At 59.7% G+C, this 17,069-nt stretch overlaps 1 protein-coding gene across 5 annotated transcripts in view; it reads left to right on the top strand.

Moving 5' to 3' along the window:
* Nucleotides 1–15,858, top strand: part of PTPRN2 (protein tyrosine phosphatase receptor type N2) — an 805,581-nt gene extending 789,723 nt beyond the window's left edge. For all 5 annotated transcript variants that reach the window (XM_043590047.1, XM_043590044.1, XM_043590046.1 and 2 more), the window contains 3 exons: nt 2–66; nt 12,603–12,676; nt 14,318–15,858. In XM_043590047.1, the coding sequence (XP_043445982.1) occupies nt 2–66; nt 12,603–12,676; nt 14,318–14,389 (211 nt within the window). In that variant the 3' untranslated portion in view covers nt 14,390–15,858. The remainder of the gene's footprint in view (nt 1; nt 67–12,602; nt 12,677–14,317) is intronic.
* Nucleotides 15,859–17,069: the final 1,211 nt, after the last annotated feature.

The raw sequence follows: 17,069 nt of genomic DNA, 5'->3' as shown, positions 1-17,069 counted from the left end.
GCGACGGCGCGGGCAGGAGCGGCACCTACGTCCTGATCGACATGGTTCTCAACAAGATGGCCAAAGGTGAGGCTCCGAGCGAGCGGGCTGCTTTGTTGGGGCCGCGCGGGGCCAGCGTTGCCGTGGCAACCTCAGGGTAATGCTCTCGGCGGCCTCGGAGGAAATTAGCCGCTCGTTGTCCCTTCCCCGGATCACGTGAAAGCTGTCTGCAGCACGCACGGTGTCTCTGTGGCTCTTCCCTCGCTGCCGGTGTCGGGCGCGGGGCTGGGCGCACGGCGGGGGCCGGGTAGGCGCCTGCTGAACGTGCTATGATGATCGCGATCGAGGCGAAGACGCCGCTTGGAGCTTTAAATGCAGTTCGTAGTACCCTTGAGGTGTTGGCATAAACCGTACCCCTGAATACAGCATCGGTCATTCCAGACCCCGCTACGCCTCTGGGGGTGACTGCGGCCGCCCGACTCCGTCTTATCTCAGATAAAACCCGGAACACCCCCTGTTCGACATACCTGCACCTACGTGGCCTCTCCTCCTGGTCTCTTCCTCCCAAATGCGGCACGGGGACTTGCACCCTGAGCGCCCCACGGCGAGAAGGCACAGGGGCGCCAACAGTGCCCGAGAGCAGGGGCCACGGGGAGAGCGGCCCCCCCACTCCTGCTCAGGACTGGGCGGGCCACGGGGAGAGCGCCCCCCCACCTTGGGACTGGGCGGACCACGGGAGCAGGCCGTAAGCCCCGGCCCCTTCGCTCCCGTGGACGTGTGGGCGCTGAGCTGGTCTGCAGCACCCACAACGTGGTCTCGGGAAGAAACCCATGAGGGGTCTCCTTAGGGACCAGGGAGCGAGCTCCACAGTCACGATCAGGGAAACCCCCGTGTCGGACCCACCTCTTGGACGGTCACTCGCAAGTCGCCATGGCAACCCAGGATCCTGCTGCATTGCCCAAGCTGCTCTGAGAAAACACTGCTTTCCCTGTGGTGCACGACCCACGGGCCCCGGAAGGAGGTGGGGACACCTCCCGTCTCTCTCACCCGTGAACCAAACGGTCCCTCCATCTACACACACACTCGCACGTGTGTCCTCGCAGACAGGCCCCGCCTTCCAGAACATCCTTTGCCCAGAAGCAGGAGCGGATTATAGAAATGAGGTTCAGTGGCGCCTGGGGGGCTCAGTCTGTTAAGTGTCCGACTTCAGCTCAGGTCATGATCTCGCGGTTCATGAGTTCGAGCCCCCGCGTTGGGCTCCGAGCTGACGGCTCGGAGCCTGGAGCCCGCTTCGGATTCTGTGTCTCCCTCTCGCCCCTCCCCTGCTCACACTCTGTCTCTCTCCCAAAAATGAACAAATATCCAAAAAACTTTTTAATAATTCAAAAAAAGAAAACAATTTCAGTACATTTTCACGCCGATGCTGGCAACTCTAAAATAAGCATTTTCCTTACTCCACTTTCTTGTGGTTAAAAAAAAGAGAAACGGAGCCCGTCTCCAGACCAAGGATACGGGTGTGTGGATGAGCCCGCAGGCCGCTGTTTCACACGTAGAGACTAGCGCGTGAGGCATCTCTGCTGGTACCACCTGCTCCCGGAGGACCAGGACTGAACCCGGCTGCACACCCCACACCCTGCCGGACGTCCACGGCTTCCCGGCCGGACGCCGGAGGGAGAACGAGATCGGCTTTGTGCCGCCAAATACTATTTCAAGCGCCCGAAATCAGCTGAGTGCTGGCCACGCACAAAGAGACTGACGCAAAAACACAAAAGGTCTGACACTGGTGAAGACGTATTTTGGTTTTAGGGCGTAACGTGATCCTAATCTTTTTAGTTAAAAGCTTCCTGTCCGCTAATGCTACTGTGTCTTATCAAACACATCCTTTCGTTTGCAAACTTGCAACTACGGGAGCTCGGAGCTCTAGCAGAATTTCTGTTTCGCCCCTGGTACCTGCCCTCCCTTCTCGGCCTGCTGCACACGTAACGCTTGCCTCGTGTTAAATCAGAATTCCTCCTGAAGGAGCCCGACCGGCGCTCGTGTTCGAGATGCCTCCCGTGTGGGTTCGCGCCAGGGTGGACCCCGGCTCGCCCAGAGGCACGGGGCGGACGCCACGCTTTCCCAGTGCTGGAGGGGGTCACCGGGGTGTCCTGCGAGGGGGTGCGGCACAGCCGGATGCTGCGAGGTGCAGTCGCTGCTTCGCGAGAGGCAGCTGTGGACGAGAATGTTCCTGCCTGAGGAGCCGGCCGGGGGCGGGGTGCCGGCATTGTCCGAGCCCCAGCCCGCATTGACCCGCTCTGCTGTGCCATGTAACGTCAAATCCCACGTCAAGTGTGGGCGGCCGTCAACAATGGAGCCCAGCCATGGGGAACCGGCCAGAGAGGGCCGCCCCAGGCCCTGGCCCATCGGTCACCCCCCCCCCCCCGTTCTGTTCTTGACCTGCTCCCCTCTGCCCGGGGAGGGGGCGTGCGGTGTGAAATCCCCTGACCTGGGGCCTGGGCCGCGGTCTCAGGAGAGATCAAAGGGCAGGACGGCCCCTCGCCGGCCAAGTGGGTCTTTCCCAGGCCGCCACACTGCGCCCCCGCCCCCGGTTTTGTTCTGGGACAAGCTGGCCCGGCCTGTCGCGCCCGGGCTGCCTTTGTCTGGCCTGAGAGCCGGAGGCCGCGCCACAGACCTCGCTCGTCAAATGATCAAAGGCCCAAAGCCCGGACACGAAACCTTTCTTCCCATTTCCTTTTCTTCCAAGGAATGAATCGCATGGGGACCAAAGAACGCCTTTCCCAAGCCTTGCCGAGTGCGCCACGCTGACACCGGAGCCCCTGGATCCGGACGGCAGGGCCCGGGAGCGCGTGCGACCCGGAGCGGAGCCCCCGCGGGTTCACACGGGGCCCTCGGAGATTAAGGCCCTCGTCCTCTTCAGGGACCTTGGAGAATGAGCGAGGCGCGATTCACCTGCTTTCTCCGCCGTCTGGTTTGTTAGCAGGCGGACGACAATGCCCTTTGGAATCCAAGCGAGCGGCCCCCGGCCCCCCGCCCGACCCGTAAACACCTTCGTCGCGTCCCTGCTGCCGCTGCCAGGGCGCTTCCAGCTCCGTCCGTCCGTCCGTCCGTCCCGCATCAGCATAGCCCGGGGAGCGCGCTCCTCCCGCTCGGGAGACCCCGGCTCGCGTGCAGCCGAGACGTTTTCCGAAGCTGTGCCTTCTCCGCGCGTCAGTGACGTCTCGCCCACGTTTGGGTTTTTTTCTTGTGATCTTTTAGAGGCATTGTAAGCGCCAGGCGGACGGTGCCTCCCCACGGCCGTATTTGCCGGGTCACCGTGAGGGGGCGGCGGCCGGCTGTGTCACTCGTGCGGGGCCGTGACCGACCCCACCCCCGAGCGCCCCGCCGCACAGCCCTGAGTGAACACCACCGCCCACCCGCCGCGCCCGCGTGTGTGCGGGGAGGCCCGAGTGCGGCACACTCTGCAGGTGTGGACGACTCTTAACTCTTTAGTGTGTGTCCCTCTGGGCCTCGTGTGTGAGCACACACCCTTTGCGTTCATCCGGCCGGTGACAACTACATTCTCCGGAAAGCAATACGTAATCCGTGTGGGAAACACGCAGGGTGTTTTTTAAAAGATCTGTCCCCAACTTTGTTTCTTACGTATTGACACTGAAAGTGGTCATCCCACAACGGCCCTGCGGACTTAACACTTTCATTACCATTTGTCAGGTAAAGACATTTGGGCTTCCCCCACCCGAGGTCACGCAGCCGCCATGTGACCTAGCCGGGACGTGAACCCAGGCTCGTCTGACAGCCCGCGTCCTTGATAACGATGCCCTATGGTTGCCTCTTCCCTGCCAACAAACAGACCCGCCCCTTTTTTAAAGTCTGCCATGAATTGTCTGGTATAAGGAATACACCCGTTACAATGGCTGTTATTCAAAAAAAAAAAAGTTTTCCCCTACGTTAACTTTTTCTAAGTTTATTTATTTCTTTTGAGAGAGAGACACAGACAGTGCAAGCAGTGGAGGGGCAGAGAGAGAGAGAGAGAGAGAGAGAGAATCCCAAGCAGGCTCCAGGCTCTGAGATGTCAGCACAGGGCCCAACGTGGGGCTCGAACTCACAGACTGTGAGATCATGACCTGAGACAAAATCAACAGACACTTAACTGACTGAGCCACTCAGGCGCCTCCAGACATGCGAACTTTTAACAGCAGGTCAGAGTAGTAGACGGGATACTAGGTTTGGAGACCAAGAGACACGACAGATCACAAAGCTCAGCCAGACTAGTTGAATGATACCGCCCGCACGAGTGCCTGTGCATCAGGACTCAGTATCTGTCACAAGTAACAAGATCAAAACGCCTTTAAAAGTTTTTCCCAACCTTACTGAGATATAGTTGCAATCGAACGTTGTGTAAGTTTCTGGTATACAACGTGGTGAATTGATAAATGTATTTGTTACAAAACTATTACCAAAGTAAGGTTAGTTAGCACCTCCATCGCCCCTCGTGGTTACAATTCTTTTTGTGGTGAGAACATTTAAGGTCGACTCTTCGGCAACTTTCAACTACGTGATACTGTTGTCGACTATCAGAATACCTTTCTTAAATAATATCCTGTGGCTCCTTGAACTTTTTAAAAGCCAGCAGCCCTCCACTAACCACATGTGCCTACTTAGTGAATTACAATTTGAAAATCAGTGCCTCTGTCATGCTGGCCACACATCACGTGCCCAACGCCACACGCGACTCGTGGCTGCCGTGACGGACGACACAGAGCACCTCCGTCATCGCGGGGAGTCCCGCCGGGCCACGCGGCTCTGGGGAACGGCACTGGTGGGCATCCCCGGGTGCCTCCCACCCTGCCTCTCCCGGCCCCGCTCGCTTCTGCCTCCGTCTGGCGCCCGCGTGGCATCTGAAGCAGCGGGACCTCGGAGGCCCTGCTGAGCTCTCCCGTCTCGCCGCTGCCCTTCTCGGGGCCGAGCGGCCTCTGTGACCGCGAGGTTCGGGCTGCCCCCCGCTGCTGCACCACGGCTCCCCGGCCCCTTTCTGTCACGGGTGCTGGATGCCCCGCGGTCACTGCCACCAGGCCACAGTGTCCCTCTCGTGGCAGAGCCACGGAAGCCTCGTTTCAACCTGGTATTTACTGAACACCCTGCCAGGCACACTGTCCGGAATGCACGGTGAACAAGACAGGAAAACAAGGTCACCGTCCCCGAGTTCATCCTCCGTGGAGAGAGACAGATGGCGTGTTCAACTCGTAGGGGTGGCGAGCGCCACGAGGACCCTCGCCTGGGATGCAGCTCAGGGGTTGTGCCTCCCTCCCCCGCCGCCCCCCCCCCCCGGGAAGAGCCTTGACCAGATCTACGGACTGTGGCCCCCGGAACAGAAGGGGACCTGAGGCCCGTACGTTCTGACACCTTGTTGTAAATTGAGGAAGCAGATTTCAGAGGTTTGGCGACTTCCAGAACCCCTCCGGCTGGCCGGGGCGACACAGATCCCTGGTCTTTCTGCAAATGGCAGAGCCCAGGAGGCTGAGACGACAGAGGGCAGCAGGACCCTCCGAGTCAGGCCTGCGGAGACAGGGTGGTGGTTGTGGTCCCCGGGCCTGGGGAGCGGGGGAGCGGGGAAGGGTCTGTTCAGGGCCTGGAAGGGCAGGGTCACTGACTAGGAAGTGACAGGATTGGCTGGAGGAGAGGGGAGGAGGTGTGCGGGAGGGCTGAGCCCACCCTCGCCGTGGGCATGCACGTGGCCACAGACAAGGCCACAGACAACGGCGTGTGTCGAGGGGAACGTGTTTGTCTTATGTTTGAAGCATGAAAACGTGAAGAGCTGGCAGAAAAGGAATTTCGCCGACAGCGTGGCCTCAGCGTGACTTCACGGGGCAAACGCCTCATCTCCAGCTTCGTGACAATCTCAGGCTGAAAGACGCGTCTGGAACGGGGTGGCGGGGGCCTCGCGTGGGCTGCACCGCGGTTGGACAAGTCGCCTCCGTCGGGCGGCGTGTGCGTGTTCCCCCCTCATCGGCTCCCTGCCGTCCGGCACGCTCCTGCCCCAGCCGGCACCGGGCACGTGGGGTGGCACAGGGTCGGAGGCCGTGCACAGAGCTGCAGCCCAGACAGGCGGGGGCCCCGTCCGGTCGCAGGTCTCGGGGCTGCGACCCCATCCGCGCACACCATAGGCCAGGCTAATCCAAGGGGAGAACATGTGGTGTCAGGCCTTTGGCAGGAGCGGGTGCCGTCTGGCCGCGGCAGCGGTGCAGGGGCTGGGCCTCTGTCACTCTCAGAGTCCCACGGTCACCCGGACTGAGCCGGACAGAACACGCTGTGCTGAGTGTTGCCGGTGGAACAGACCCCTCGCGGGCCCCTTTCCCTGAGGCCCAGGGGAGTCCACGGAAGAGGGTCCCGATGCTTCGCCGTCAGCGGGAGCCCAGCCAGGCCTCGGGCTCCAGGGCAGGACCTGCCGCGTGGCCGACTCTCTGAGCAGAAATCGCCCTGAGGGCCGAGCGGCGGCGGCCAGGCCCACTTGTGAGCCGCGGGGGGCCAGTCGCCCTGAAGGACTCGTTCCTCCGCTCGGGGGCGGCCTGGCTGGCCTCTGTGTCCCAACCTCACAGGAGGTCAGGAGGACCCGCTTGGAGCCGCGGACTCAGGAACACGAGCCCACGGCGATTCTGGTGCCTCGGCGGGGCGGGGGTGGGGGCCCTGCTGCCTTCCTAGGACCCTAACCCCCCGCAGTCACCACACGGGCCTTTCTCTGGGCTGCGTGGGACCTCGTCCAGGGGGCTCCCGCGTCCCTCGCTGCCTCTGCATCTCCTTCCTGCCCTGAGCCCACGGTGCCTGCTCCTGGGGCGGGTGGGAGAGGCAGCGGGACCTGGCAGGGCAGGGTCTCCGGGGCCCCCGGGGCGCTGGGCCGTCCCCCCACCTGTCCCTGTTCACGCCTAACGACCAGCGCGCTCACCTCCACCCGGGTGCCCGGCCCGCGTGCCCCACTGGGAGCCCCACGACCTCCGGCAGTAACAAAGGGTGGTGGCCTTGCAGTGACCTTGCACACTGACCGAGCCCAGGTTCTGTCTGACTTACAGTTTTTATAAAAATGTGGAAGGATCTCAGTTTCTCCTGAAAAATGACTCGGAATTTGCTTTTTAAAAAACACGAGAAAGGGGTGCCTGGGTGGCTCAGTCGGTTGGGCGGCCGACTTCGGCTCAGGTCATGATCTCGCGGTCTGTGGGTTCGAGGCCCGCATCGGGCTCTGTGCTGACAGCTCGGAGCCTGGAGCCTGCTTCGGATTCTGTGTCTCCCTCTCTCTCTGCCCCTCCCCGGCTTGTGCTCACTCGCTCTCTCTCTCTTTCTCAAACACAAAACTAAATAGAAAAAAAAGAACATGAAAAATATTTTGGGGGTGGGTTCTGGCATACTTGATTCTCAAGTGAACGGGATGCAGATTCGGCTCCTTTGATCTGGCAATTCCCCTCCAAGGTCAGCAGAAATCCTCCCCGATTTTCACCACCCCCCCACCCCTACATCACCCCCCACCTCACCCCCCCCACCCCTCCTCGCCTGCCACCCCCACCCCGGCACCCATCCCCACCTCACCCCCACCCCCAACCCTGGCCCCCCCACCTCTGCCTCACCCCCACCCCCCACCCCAACTCCCACCCCTGCCTCACCCCGGCCCCCCCACCCCCGCCTCACCCCCAACCCCCACTCCACCCCCGCCTCACCCCCCACCCCTATGTCACCCCCCCACCCCTCCTCACCTGCCACCCCCACCCCGGCCCCCCACCCTGCCTCACCCCCAACCCCCACCCTGGCCCCCCACCCCACCTCACCAGGAGCTCTGCTCTCCCGGGGCAGCATCTCACCCCTTGGCTCCTTTGCTCAGATCCCCCTGGAGCGGAAGCAAAGTAACAGTTTTTCCCCCTTGCACACTTGACACACATTGTCTCTTTTACCTGGAAGAAAACACACTGGACCCCGGCAGGTTGCAAGCCTTCTGGGTAAAAACTCTGTAGCAAAACTGATTCACGTGTATCCGGCCTCACTAGGTAGCAGGGGGCCGAAAGCTGTGTGTGGACACAGCACGGCCCGTGCCCAGGTGTGTGCACCTGACGCTGGCACAAGTGGGCGGGCCACACGACCCCCTGGACCAGGGAGCAAACGCCAGGAGAGAGCAAAGCACCCCGCCACGAACTTGGTTTCCTTCAACCTCAGGTTGATTCCTTCCCTGCAAAAATCAGTTTCCATACTTCAATAAAATGGTTAATGGTTAATGCCTTTTATCTAGAGCTAGAAAACCTTTCCTGTCTTAAAAATGGAGTTAGCTGAAGGGCGCCTGGGTGGCTCCGTCGGTCGAGCGTCCGACTTCAGCTCAGGTCATGATCTCACGATCTCACGGTTCGAGCCCCACGTCGGGCTCTGCGCTGACAGCTCGGAGCCCGGAGCCGCTTCGGATTCTGTGTCTCCCCCTCTCTCTGCCCCTCCCCGACTCACACTCCGTCTCTATCAAAAAATGAATAAACATTAAAAAATTTTTTAAATACTTTTAAAAATGGATTTAGCTGATATGTAAACTTGGAAACCAGTGGACCCTGAGTGAACTGGAAACTGGCAGAGATCAGTATTTACTGGACGGTGCCCTGGGGGAGTCAGTGGACCATGCAGGGCCGCAGGGAAGACGGTCCGGACAGGGAGTGGGGGATGGCCCTGGGTCCCGGGGTGGGCGGGGGTGGGGGGTGCACCTGCAGAGCCGCCTTGAATGGGGTCTTCAGGGAGCACTCCGGTGTTGGGGTCATGATGCTTTCAGACAGAAAACACTGGAAACCAGTCTGCATCCCTGCCGGTCTTGTCTTGGGTATGCGATTCTTTTTGTAGGTTATGATTCTTTGACTAATTATAGGCTTTTGGACGTGAGCACCACACCCAATAGTCTGTTCCCCTAGAATGTAACATGTTGTCAGCAAAATGAAATGTTTAAACAGAGGGTCCCCTTTTCAATGCACTAGAGGGAGCTTCCCTGGTTTGGGAGGATTTAAATAAATCTCTTAGTCTCCAGTAAAGCCTTTCATAAAGTAGCGAAGGACCCACACACCCTCTCCACCCTCTGACCCTCACGGATCTGTTTATAAATGCAGATTCTGGGTTCCGTGCACCGCGAGGCCCCACTGCACGTGGGAGCCACTGGACAGGGTGTGGCGGCTCCTCCCACCGCGTCCCCTTGTGTCTCCACTGCTCAGGACAGACCACGGACGTGAGTTCTGCAAGCTTCTCCCTTTGCTCACGTTGCCAACAACTAATGGTCTTATCCTAACAAGCGAGGGGACGTCCGCACCACCCAGCTGGCTTTACTTAATAAATCCATCAGTTGCCTGAATTTCGTTCTGGACGTTTTTAAGTATCGGTTTGATTTCCTCACTGTCCAACTCTGGCTCCAGGAAAAGTGGGCTCCTGAGCCAGTCCCTGGCCGGTTCCTCATCTCGAACCCCTCCGGGGACAGCCATGTTCTCTCTCGTTCTCTCACGAACAGTGGTCCAGAGGGCGTCACGATGTAACAAAACTAGAGAGTTTATTCGTACATCCATCCAAGGATCCTGCAGGCTCGGGACAGCCGCCCAGGAGGGAGGGCCGCACGTGCGACCAGAGGCAGCACCGGGCCACGTCGCGTGTCCCCAGCCCGTGCCGGCGGCTTCCAGGCAGGGACGGCCTCCATACAGCCTCAGAATAAAACAGCTGTTGAAAGAGGTTTTCCAACCAGCCTGAAGGACTCAAAGAAAGTGCCCTAAAAAGACACTTTTTATCTAAGTCTGGGTCCTACACGAAGCCCTGGGATTTCATTTCGGAAGGATCTGCCCCCCGCACCGGATGCTTCTGAAATCCAGGACCCGTGGTCAGAAGGCGAGCGGTCGCAGAAGGTAGGGGCCCTGCGCGAGCCTGGAGGCCAGCGTGGGATATCGCCGAGCAGAAGTACTTCTCTCCCGGGAGCGCCCGGGATCTGCGAAGCACCATTCACGCGCGTCTGGAGTGCCGTGGCTCCTGTGAATTACGACGTGGCCGGGCCCCGCAGGGCACCCCCCACCCCCCAGCACTCTGTGCCAGCCTGAGACCCCATCCACACCGGCAGGGAGCCCCGGACTGGGGAAGGGGAACACAGCGAGTGCCCGGGCCGGGGCCGCACCTGTGGGACCCATCCCGGCAGAGCCCTGAGCACCGGGCTCTGCTGCTGACCCGCCCGGCCGGAGAACGGAAGTGCCACGCGTGGGGCGGGACACATTCGTCTCCCCCTCACTCGCCCTCTGCGTCGGGTTTAACCTTCTGAGGGCAAGCTTGTTTCTTGAAGAAGCCAGTTTCTGTGCACGGCTGTCCCTGTGACTCGCGAGCGGGCCCTGAGGGCAGGGCGCTCCAGTGGGGAGGCGACGAGAGGCAGCGGCTCCTGGAGCCTCGGCGACCGGGAGCCACCACACACCGTGGCCGTGGCCGGGCCCCCCCCCCCACTTCCTCTCTCCTCCTTCCCCCCTTTCGGTAGCAGGGCAGACTCCTCCTTTGTTTCAGAGGGTCTCAGACTCATGGATTCCCTTTAAACCAAGACTGTTTATTGTGGCCTCGTCGGCTTCCAAAAACTATAACCCTCAAGGCCAGCTGACCAGCACGCCCAGAACTTGACCCCTGTCTTGTCCTTGAGTGGGTTTCTCAGTGGACCCGACTGCCGAGCTCCCTGGGGGACGTCTGGCTGGTCCAGAAGGGGAATTTCTTCCCCTTCCTATAAAGGCCCTGATTTAAGACTTGGGGGAGCTCACAGTGTCCCAATAGGACGGTCCTTACCTGGCAGCTTGGTTCCCGTAAGGCGGCCGCATTGACTAGGAGCTCCCGACGCGCCCAGCGCTGTCCCTACAGCCCTAGAGATGATGGGGCACCTGGGTGGCTCAGTCCGATAGGCATCCGACTTCAGCTCAGGTCATGATCTCACGGTTCATGGGTTCGAGTCCCGAGTCGGGTCCTGCGCTGACAGCTTGGAGCCTGAGGCCTGCTTCGGATTCTGTGTCTCCCTCGCTCTCTGCCCCTCCCCCACTCTCTCTTTCTCTCTCTCTCTCTCTCAAAAGTACATAAACATTAAAAACAGAGAGAGAGAGAGAGAGATGTGAACATTCCTGTCGTGTCTGCTCGAGGACAGGGAAGGGGAGACTGGGGTCACGGATACGGCCGGCCTCAGTGCCGGCCGAGCGGTGCCCCCAGCCCCCGGGCTCCTGGTCTGGGGGACATGCGGCCAGGTTGTCCGTACTTCCTGCTGCTCCCCTCTGTGCAGCTACGTTTGCTTTGGGCGTGTTTCCTCCCAGCCCCTCCCCTGCCCATCTTTCTCCCTCGATGCCCATCGCACCCGCTGTCCGTAAGCCACAGAACCACAGGACTTGAAACGTTCTAACAATCTTAGAAGCTTTCAAACTCGTTCTCCTGGCTCTGTGCCTCAGGGGGCTGATGGGCACACTTGGGGGGTGCAGACAGAGAAGGGCCTGGGGACGCGGGGCCTCTCGGCCCATCCGCCTGATGCCATCTGGCTGCCGACGGTCGTGGCCACCTGCTCCGTGCGACCGGGCATGAGCTGTTGCGCGGCGGGGGCCCTGGTGACGAGGTGCTGCTGGCAACATCGCACCTGCTTGGGGTTCGGCGCGTGGGTCCGAGGCCACCTGGGAGGTGACGGCTGCTCCCCTGCCCACGGTTTGCATTTGTGTAAAATGCTTCTTAAACTGTAAGAAGCTTGCGGGCCTGAGAGCCGGCACTGTTCTCTATCTACTAGAAGTAGAAAAACAAAAATACATGTTGAATTAACAATAATGTCGGGCGCCTGGGTGGCTCAGTCGGTTGAGCGTCCGACTTCGGCTCAGGTCATGATCTTTCGGTTCATGAGCTCGAGCCCCGCGTCGGGCTCTGTGCTGACGGCTCGGACCCTGGAGCTGCTTCACATTCTGTGTCTCCCTCTCTCTCTGCCCCTCCCCTGTTCATGCTCTGTCTCTCTCTCTCAAAAATAAATAAACATCAAAAAACAACAACAATAAGGTCAAAATTTCAAACTCCAATGGTATTATTTTTGTGAAGCCCGGATCACCTGGCTCGAGACAGATGCTGTCCGTGGCGAGGCGCCTCTCCGCGAAAGCCCGGCCAGTGAATACAGCCAGGGCCGTCTCTGCCTTTTCTCGCCGTTTGGAACCCTCGCTGGGAGCTCCACATTTAAAAGCCAATATTCGGATGGATGGGATCTATTAGTCTAATCTTTCGTTACGTGAAATAAAAAAGATCCTATGCGATTGAAATTAAAGCTTATATGCTTTCTATTTCTAAAACATTCTTTAAAATGCCCCACACGAAAATCACATTTCAGTTTCTAATAGCGATGAGGCTGTTGCAAGTATCTTTCTGGGCTTCTGACAGCAATGTTTTAGCCCGGCTTTCTTGAATCAATGCTAATGAACACCGCCTTGCCTTATTTTTCTCTGAGCACCGAAATCGCAGCTGCCTGCCAGGCCTGCTGAGGGATGAGTGGTAATCATTTTCAATTGGCCTCTGAGCCCGAAGGGCCCGATGCGGGAGAGTGACCGCGGAGCGCGGCTCATCTCGTGTCTGAACTCAGCCCGATTCGTGTTCGTTGTTTCTTGCAGGCGCTAAGGAGATTGATATCGCCGCGACCCTGGAGCACTTGAGGGACCAGAGACCGGGCATGGTCCAGACAAAGGTACTGTGGGCCAGCCCTCGGGCGTCTTTCCGCGGTTGTTTCCGAGCGAGGGCAGAGGGGAAGGGGACTGGACGTCTCCCAGGCAGGTCCCAGGCGGGACAGGGGCCCCTCCCAGGAGGGCCGGTCGGGGTCCCAGCAACCGCCCGAATCTCAACAGAAAACGAGGCAGGCAGACCTCCGGTGTTTGGAGCCCTCCATGCACCAGATGCAGGGGAAGGGGAGAACATCACATTTGTATAAAAAGATGTCAATGATAAACCCCAGCACCCTTGCAGGAGAATGTTCTAGATTCACTAAACATTCTGCCAGACTCCCCTGCTTCCGGCCCTCAGAACCACGGCTCTGTTGTGTGGTCGTCAGATGTCCCCCGGGTGCGCTGGGGTCCTCCAGCGCCTCAGCGTGGCTGATTTGCATACTTACTGAAAAGGCCACGTCTGCAGCAAAAGGCGGAAAGACAGGGCTGCTCCCGAGCTGGAAGTGTGGCGAAGCCGACGGTCCGTTCCGTTGGCGCTCGGAGACACCCGTGTCCAGCAGCAGCAGGAGCTCCCACGCCTGTTCCGTGAGAGCACTGAAGTCGCCAAGTACAGAATCTCCTCTTTGCCAAGGTCGTCCTCACTCTCAGAGGCTACGAGCCTCCACCAAAGACCCAAAGTCCGTAAAAGATGCCCTTGCAAAACTGCTTCTTTGCACCCAAGAGGACTTGAAGTTGTAAACAGCACTCATGAAATGGAGGTGGCCCAAGGCCCAGAGGAGTGTGCTCTGTGCCTTGGGGTGACGGTTCCGGGACTGCAGGGAGTTTCCCCTGCCTCCTGGGGTCCCGCTGTTTCCCCCAGAAAGTGCCAGAAGTCCCCAAGCCCCTGTTCTGTCTGAATGTTACTGTGGAACTCAAACGTGACACAAGGTCTGAGCTGGGTGGGGGGGAGGCCCTGGGTGGGGGAGAGGCTCTAAATCCCAAGCGCTCTGGGGAGAACCGAGAAGCCACGCGGCCGTAAGACTAGGCTGAACACATTGTGAGCTGAACACATTGTGAGCTGGAGGATTTCTTAAAATACCTCAACAGGGCCACCTGGCTGGTTCTTCATGGCCAAAGTCAACCCCGAGCACTGAGGCGAATGTAGCTTAATTCTCCTACAGAACCACAAACCTATCCTACACGGAACCAGAAGCCTCGTAAAGACTCCCGAACTGCCCCGGCCGTGCCCCCCGCCCCCCAGCGGCACCTGCCCCAGCCGGGGACCTCCACCCGGGTGCCAGCACCATGCACGCTCGGCCCCCGTCCCTCCGTGGCCCCCGGGAATGTGACGAGACCCTCATATGATCAGCGTGAAGAGACCTTATCAGTCACAGCACACTGTTTTCCTAGGGGTTTGTTTATCTGAAATTCTGACATTATTTCAGAGCTGCAGAACGCTTGCAGAAATAGAAATTCCCGTGTGCCCTCACTCGGCTCCCCCCGCCAGCACCTTCCGCAAGCACCGTGCGGCGATCGAGGCCGGGAAGCCGAAGCCGGCATCAGCATCCCACACACCTCACCTTTCTGTGCCCATATGCGACCTTTCTGCAGAATAACACCAGAGCTAAGGGCTGGAGTCCAGAGGAGAGCGGCCCCACTCACGGCTTCCCCCGCTTTTGTCCTTCCAGGGCCAGTTCGAGTTTGCGCTGACGGCCGTGGCGGAGGAGGTCAACGCCATCCTCAGGGCCCTCCCGCAGTGAGCCGCGGGGCGGGGGGGGCCCCGGGCCGGGAGGCGCCCGCACCCGGAATGACACAACTGCCTGGTCGGTGCAGTTTACCGGTTAAAATGCGCGTTTTCGTTCAACCAAATCACAGTAAGGAGAGATCGGTGGAATCCTGCGATGACAGGGGGCACTTTATCCGGTTTCACTTTCCCGAAAGAAAACCCTTTTCCTTGAAGCATTCACATTCTTAATTGCAAACAGCGTCGTCCTAACGACGCAGCAGGCTTCGCACTCCGCACGGCCTCCGAGGGCTGGCTCGTGACCTGTGAGTCTGGAGGGCGGCCGGCTCCGCAGGGAGGGGGCCCAGACGACGCGGGCAGGGCACCAGGCACGGCAGACACACGTGGCATTTGTCTCTGAGACGCTGCTCACCCAGAGGAGCCACTGGCTTCTTCGGGAGTCAGAGCAACAGTTACTAACATTCAGCAGCTGTGGGGCAAATACTAAGAAAATCGTCACCGCATCTCGGTTCTGTTCCCACCCGGGCTGCTTGACGCCCCCCCCACCCCAAGGTCCACGGCCCATCTCTACCACCCACCCCCAGGGGCAACCGCTTTCCCGCCTGGGGAGCCACACTTTTAACTTCAAAATACGGATTCACACGTCGCAACAGCAGGTGCAGCTGAAGAGCGCTCTCCCCCCGGGACAGCCGGAATCTGGGAACAGTCTGGCAGGTCCCAAGCTCCCGGTCCCCGAGGAGCGCTCTAGCCCCCCAGCAGGCACCTGTTCCCCCCTCTCAGGGGATGTCCCGGGCCCTGCCGGCATCCGGAGAGCACCTGAGCACCCGTTCCTAGAAGGACTTGCAGGGAGACGGGCATTTTAATCTGCGTGAGCTCGTAGCAGCAGGGAGCAACGTGGCAGTGCTGGCCGCAGGCCCCCCAGTTGTAAGCACCCCCCTCCCCCGTCGCCTAGGTCGGAGCCTCGTGTGACACACACGGGCGTCCAGAGGCGATCCGGGCTTGCCGGAATGGCACTTGACCGTGAGGTCTGCCACCGCCCGCCCCCGGAAACGGGGCTCATCTCGCTGAACTCGGAACGATGGAATCCAAGAAGGGGCGCAGACAGCTCCACACTGTTGGGCTCCATCTAGGATTCGCTGTGAGCGCATCCCCGGGCCCCCCCCCCCGCCCTGCTTCGTGCACACCGCCCTTCCCGTCCCAATGGACACTGCATCCCAGAAACGGTCGCGCTGGGAGAGCGGCCTCTGGCTGGGGAGGAAGACGCCAACACCGTTGTGTCTGTACGTGGTCCCGTCCTGTCGTCCACTGCAGTAGATCCGTGATGTGTTTGCCTGTCCGGAATCCCAATGAATAGAAACCAATTTATCTGAATATAGGAAGCATATACCTACTTGTAATTTCTAATTCTTATGTTTCAAGAGAAATCCTCCAGTGCGAGATATATAAATATATTTAACGGTGTCAGATTAAACTTTTGATTTCACATTTGAATGGTCTTTATTTGGGGAGGAGGGAGCCACCTCCCTCGCTCCGGCTCCGGACGTGAGGGCACGCGGGTTGCCGAGAGCAGGCGGGGGCCCTTCCCAGAATTCCACACCAGGTTTGCAGGGCCCGATGTGTACTAAAGAGAACATCTGGGAGGGTTCCCTCACAGTGAGGGGCGAGGCGGGCAGGGCGCAGTGAGGGGCGAGGGAAGGCCCCACCTTCCAGGAGGCTCTGAATTCACCCACCGGGGTGCCCACCCCTCCCCCAGTGGCCTCCTGAGACCATGTCTGGGGTGGTCCTAACGCTACTTGTCAACACTGGGGGCTTCACCGCCAAGTGATTCAGGATGCGTTTTTATGAAATGGTCGCTTGAGACCACGGGTTTTGTTTTTGTTTTTTTTTTTTAATGAAAACTGTTAGATGTAATCTCACAGAAAGAAAACGAAAGTGCCACCTTCCGCATGCAATTCTAGAACCTGATTAAATTCGGGAAACACACAACGGCTCGTAACAGCGACACAGTAAATCTCCGTGTGTTGGAACTCTGTTCATCGTGCTCCCTTGGAAATACACACGCGTGTGCTCACACACACACCTTCTGGTAAAGTCCTGGGAATGTGAGGGTTCTGGGGTTCCAGCCCGGCCCCTCCTGCCACGCTCCGCGCTGCCCCAGCCCCGCCCTCACCCCCCCCGCCCCCCTTCCCAGGGCCAGCTGCAACCGCCCTTACTCGGACCCACTTAGCCCCGACCCCAGGTGGCTGGGACGGGTCAGCGCTGAGACACTTTTGCATCTTCCTCCGAAGCCCCCAGGGTCACGGAGACCAGCACAGCCCTGTCCACTGACACCGAGTCCGCCCGCCACCGCGCCTGTCCTCGGCCGAGGCCCCGGAGCCCCGAGCACAGCGCCCGGGCGTCGGGGCAGGGGTGTCGGCCTCCCGTGTCCCAGGTGGACACGCGGGTCCCAGTGCTGCGCCCCAAACCAGGCCCGCCTGCACCAGCTGGGGCCCAAGGTTTGGGTGGTGCGAACAGGGCCCACAGAGGAGGCTGTGTTTTTCCCAGACCGTTCCCTCCATACTTGTAAAGGGCTGGTTAGCGTGTCCTCCGCTCTGTCAGCTGGCTCGCTCACTCTCCTTCTGCTGTTCCCTCCGTGGAGAAATGACCGTGATATTATCCGTGGTCTGTGTTGTGTGCTTTATTAACCAAGTAGAACG

The sequence above is a fragment of the Prionailurus bengalensis genome, chromosome A2 (assembly GCF_016509475.1).
Source record: "Prionailurus bengalensis isolate Pbe53 chromosome A2, Fcat_Pben_1.1_paternal_pri, whole genome shotgun sequence".
In the NCBI taxonomy this organism is placed as follows: Eukaryota; Metazoa; Chordata; class Mammalia; order Carnivora; family Felidae; genus Prionailurus; species Prionailurus bengalensis.
Note: the sequence above shows the minus strand (reverse complement) of the source record. Positions and strands in the feature narration are given on the sequence as shown.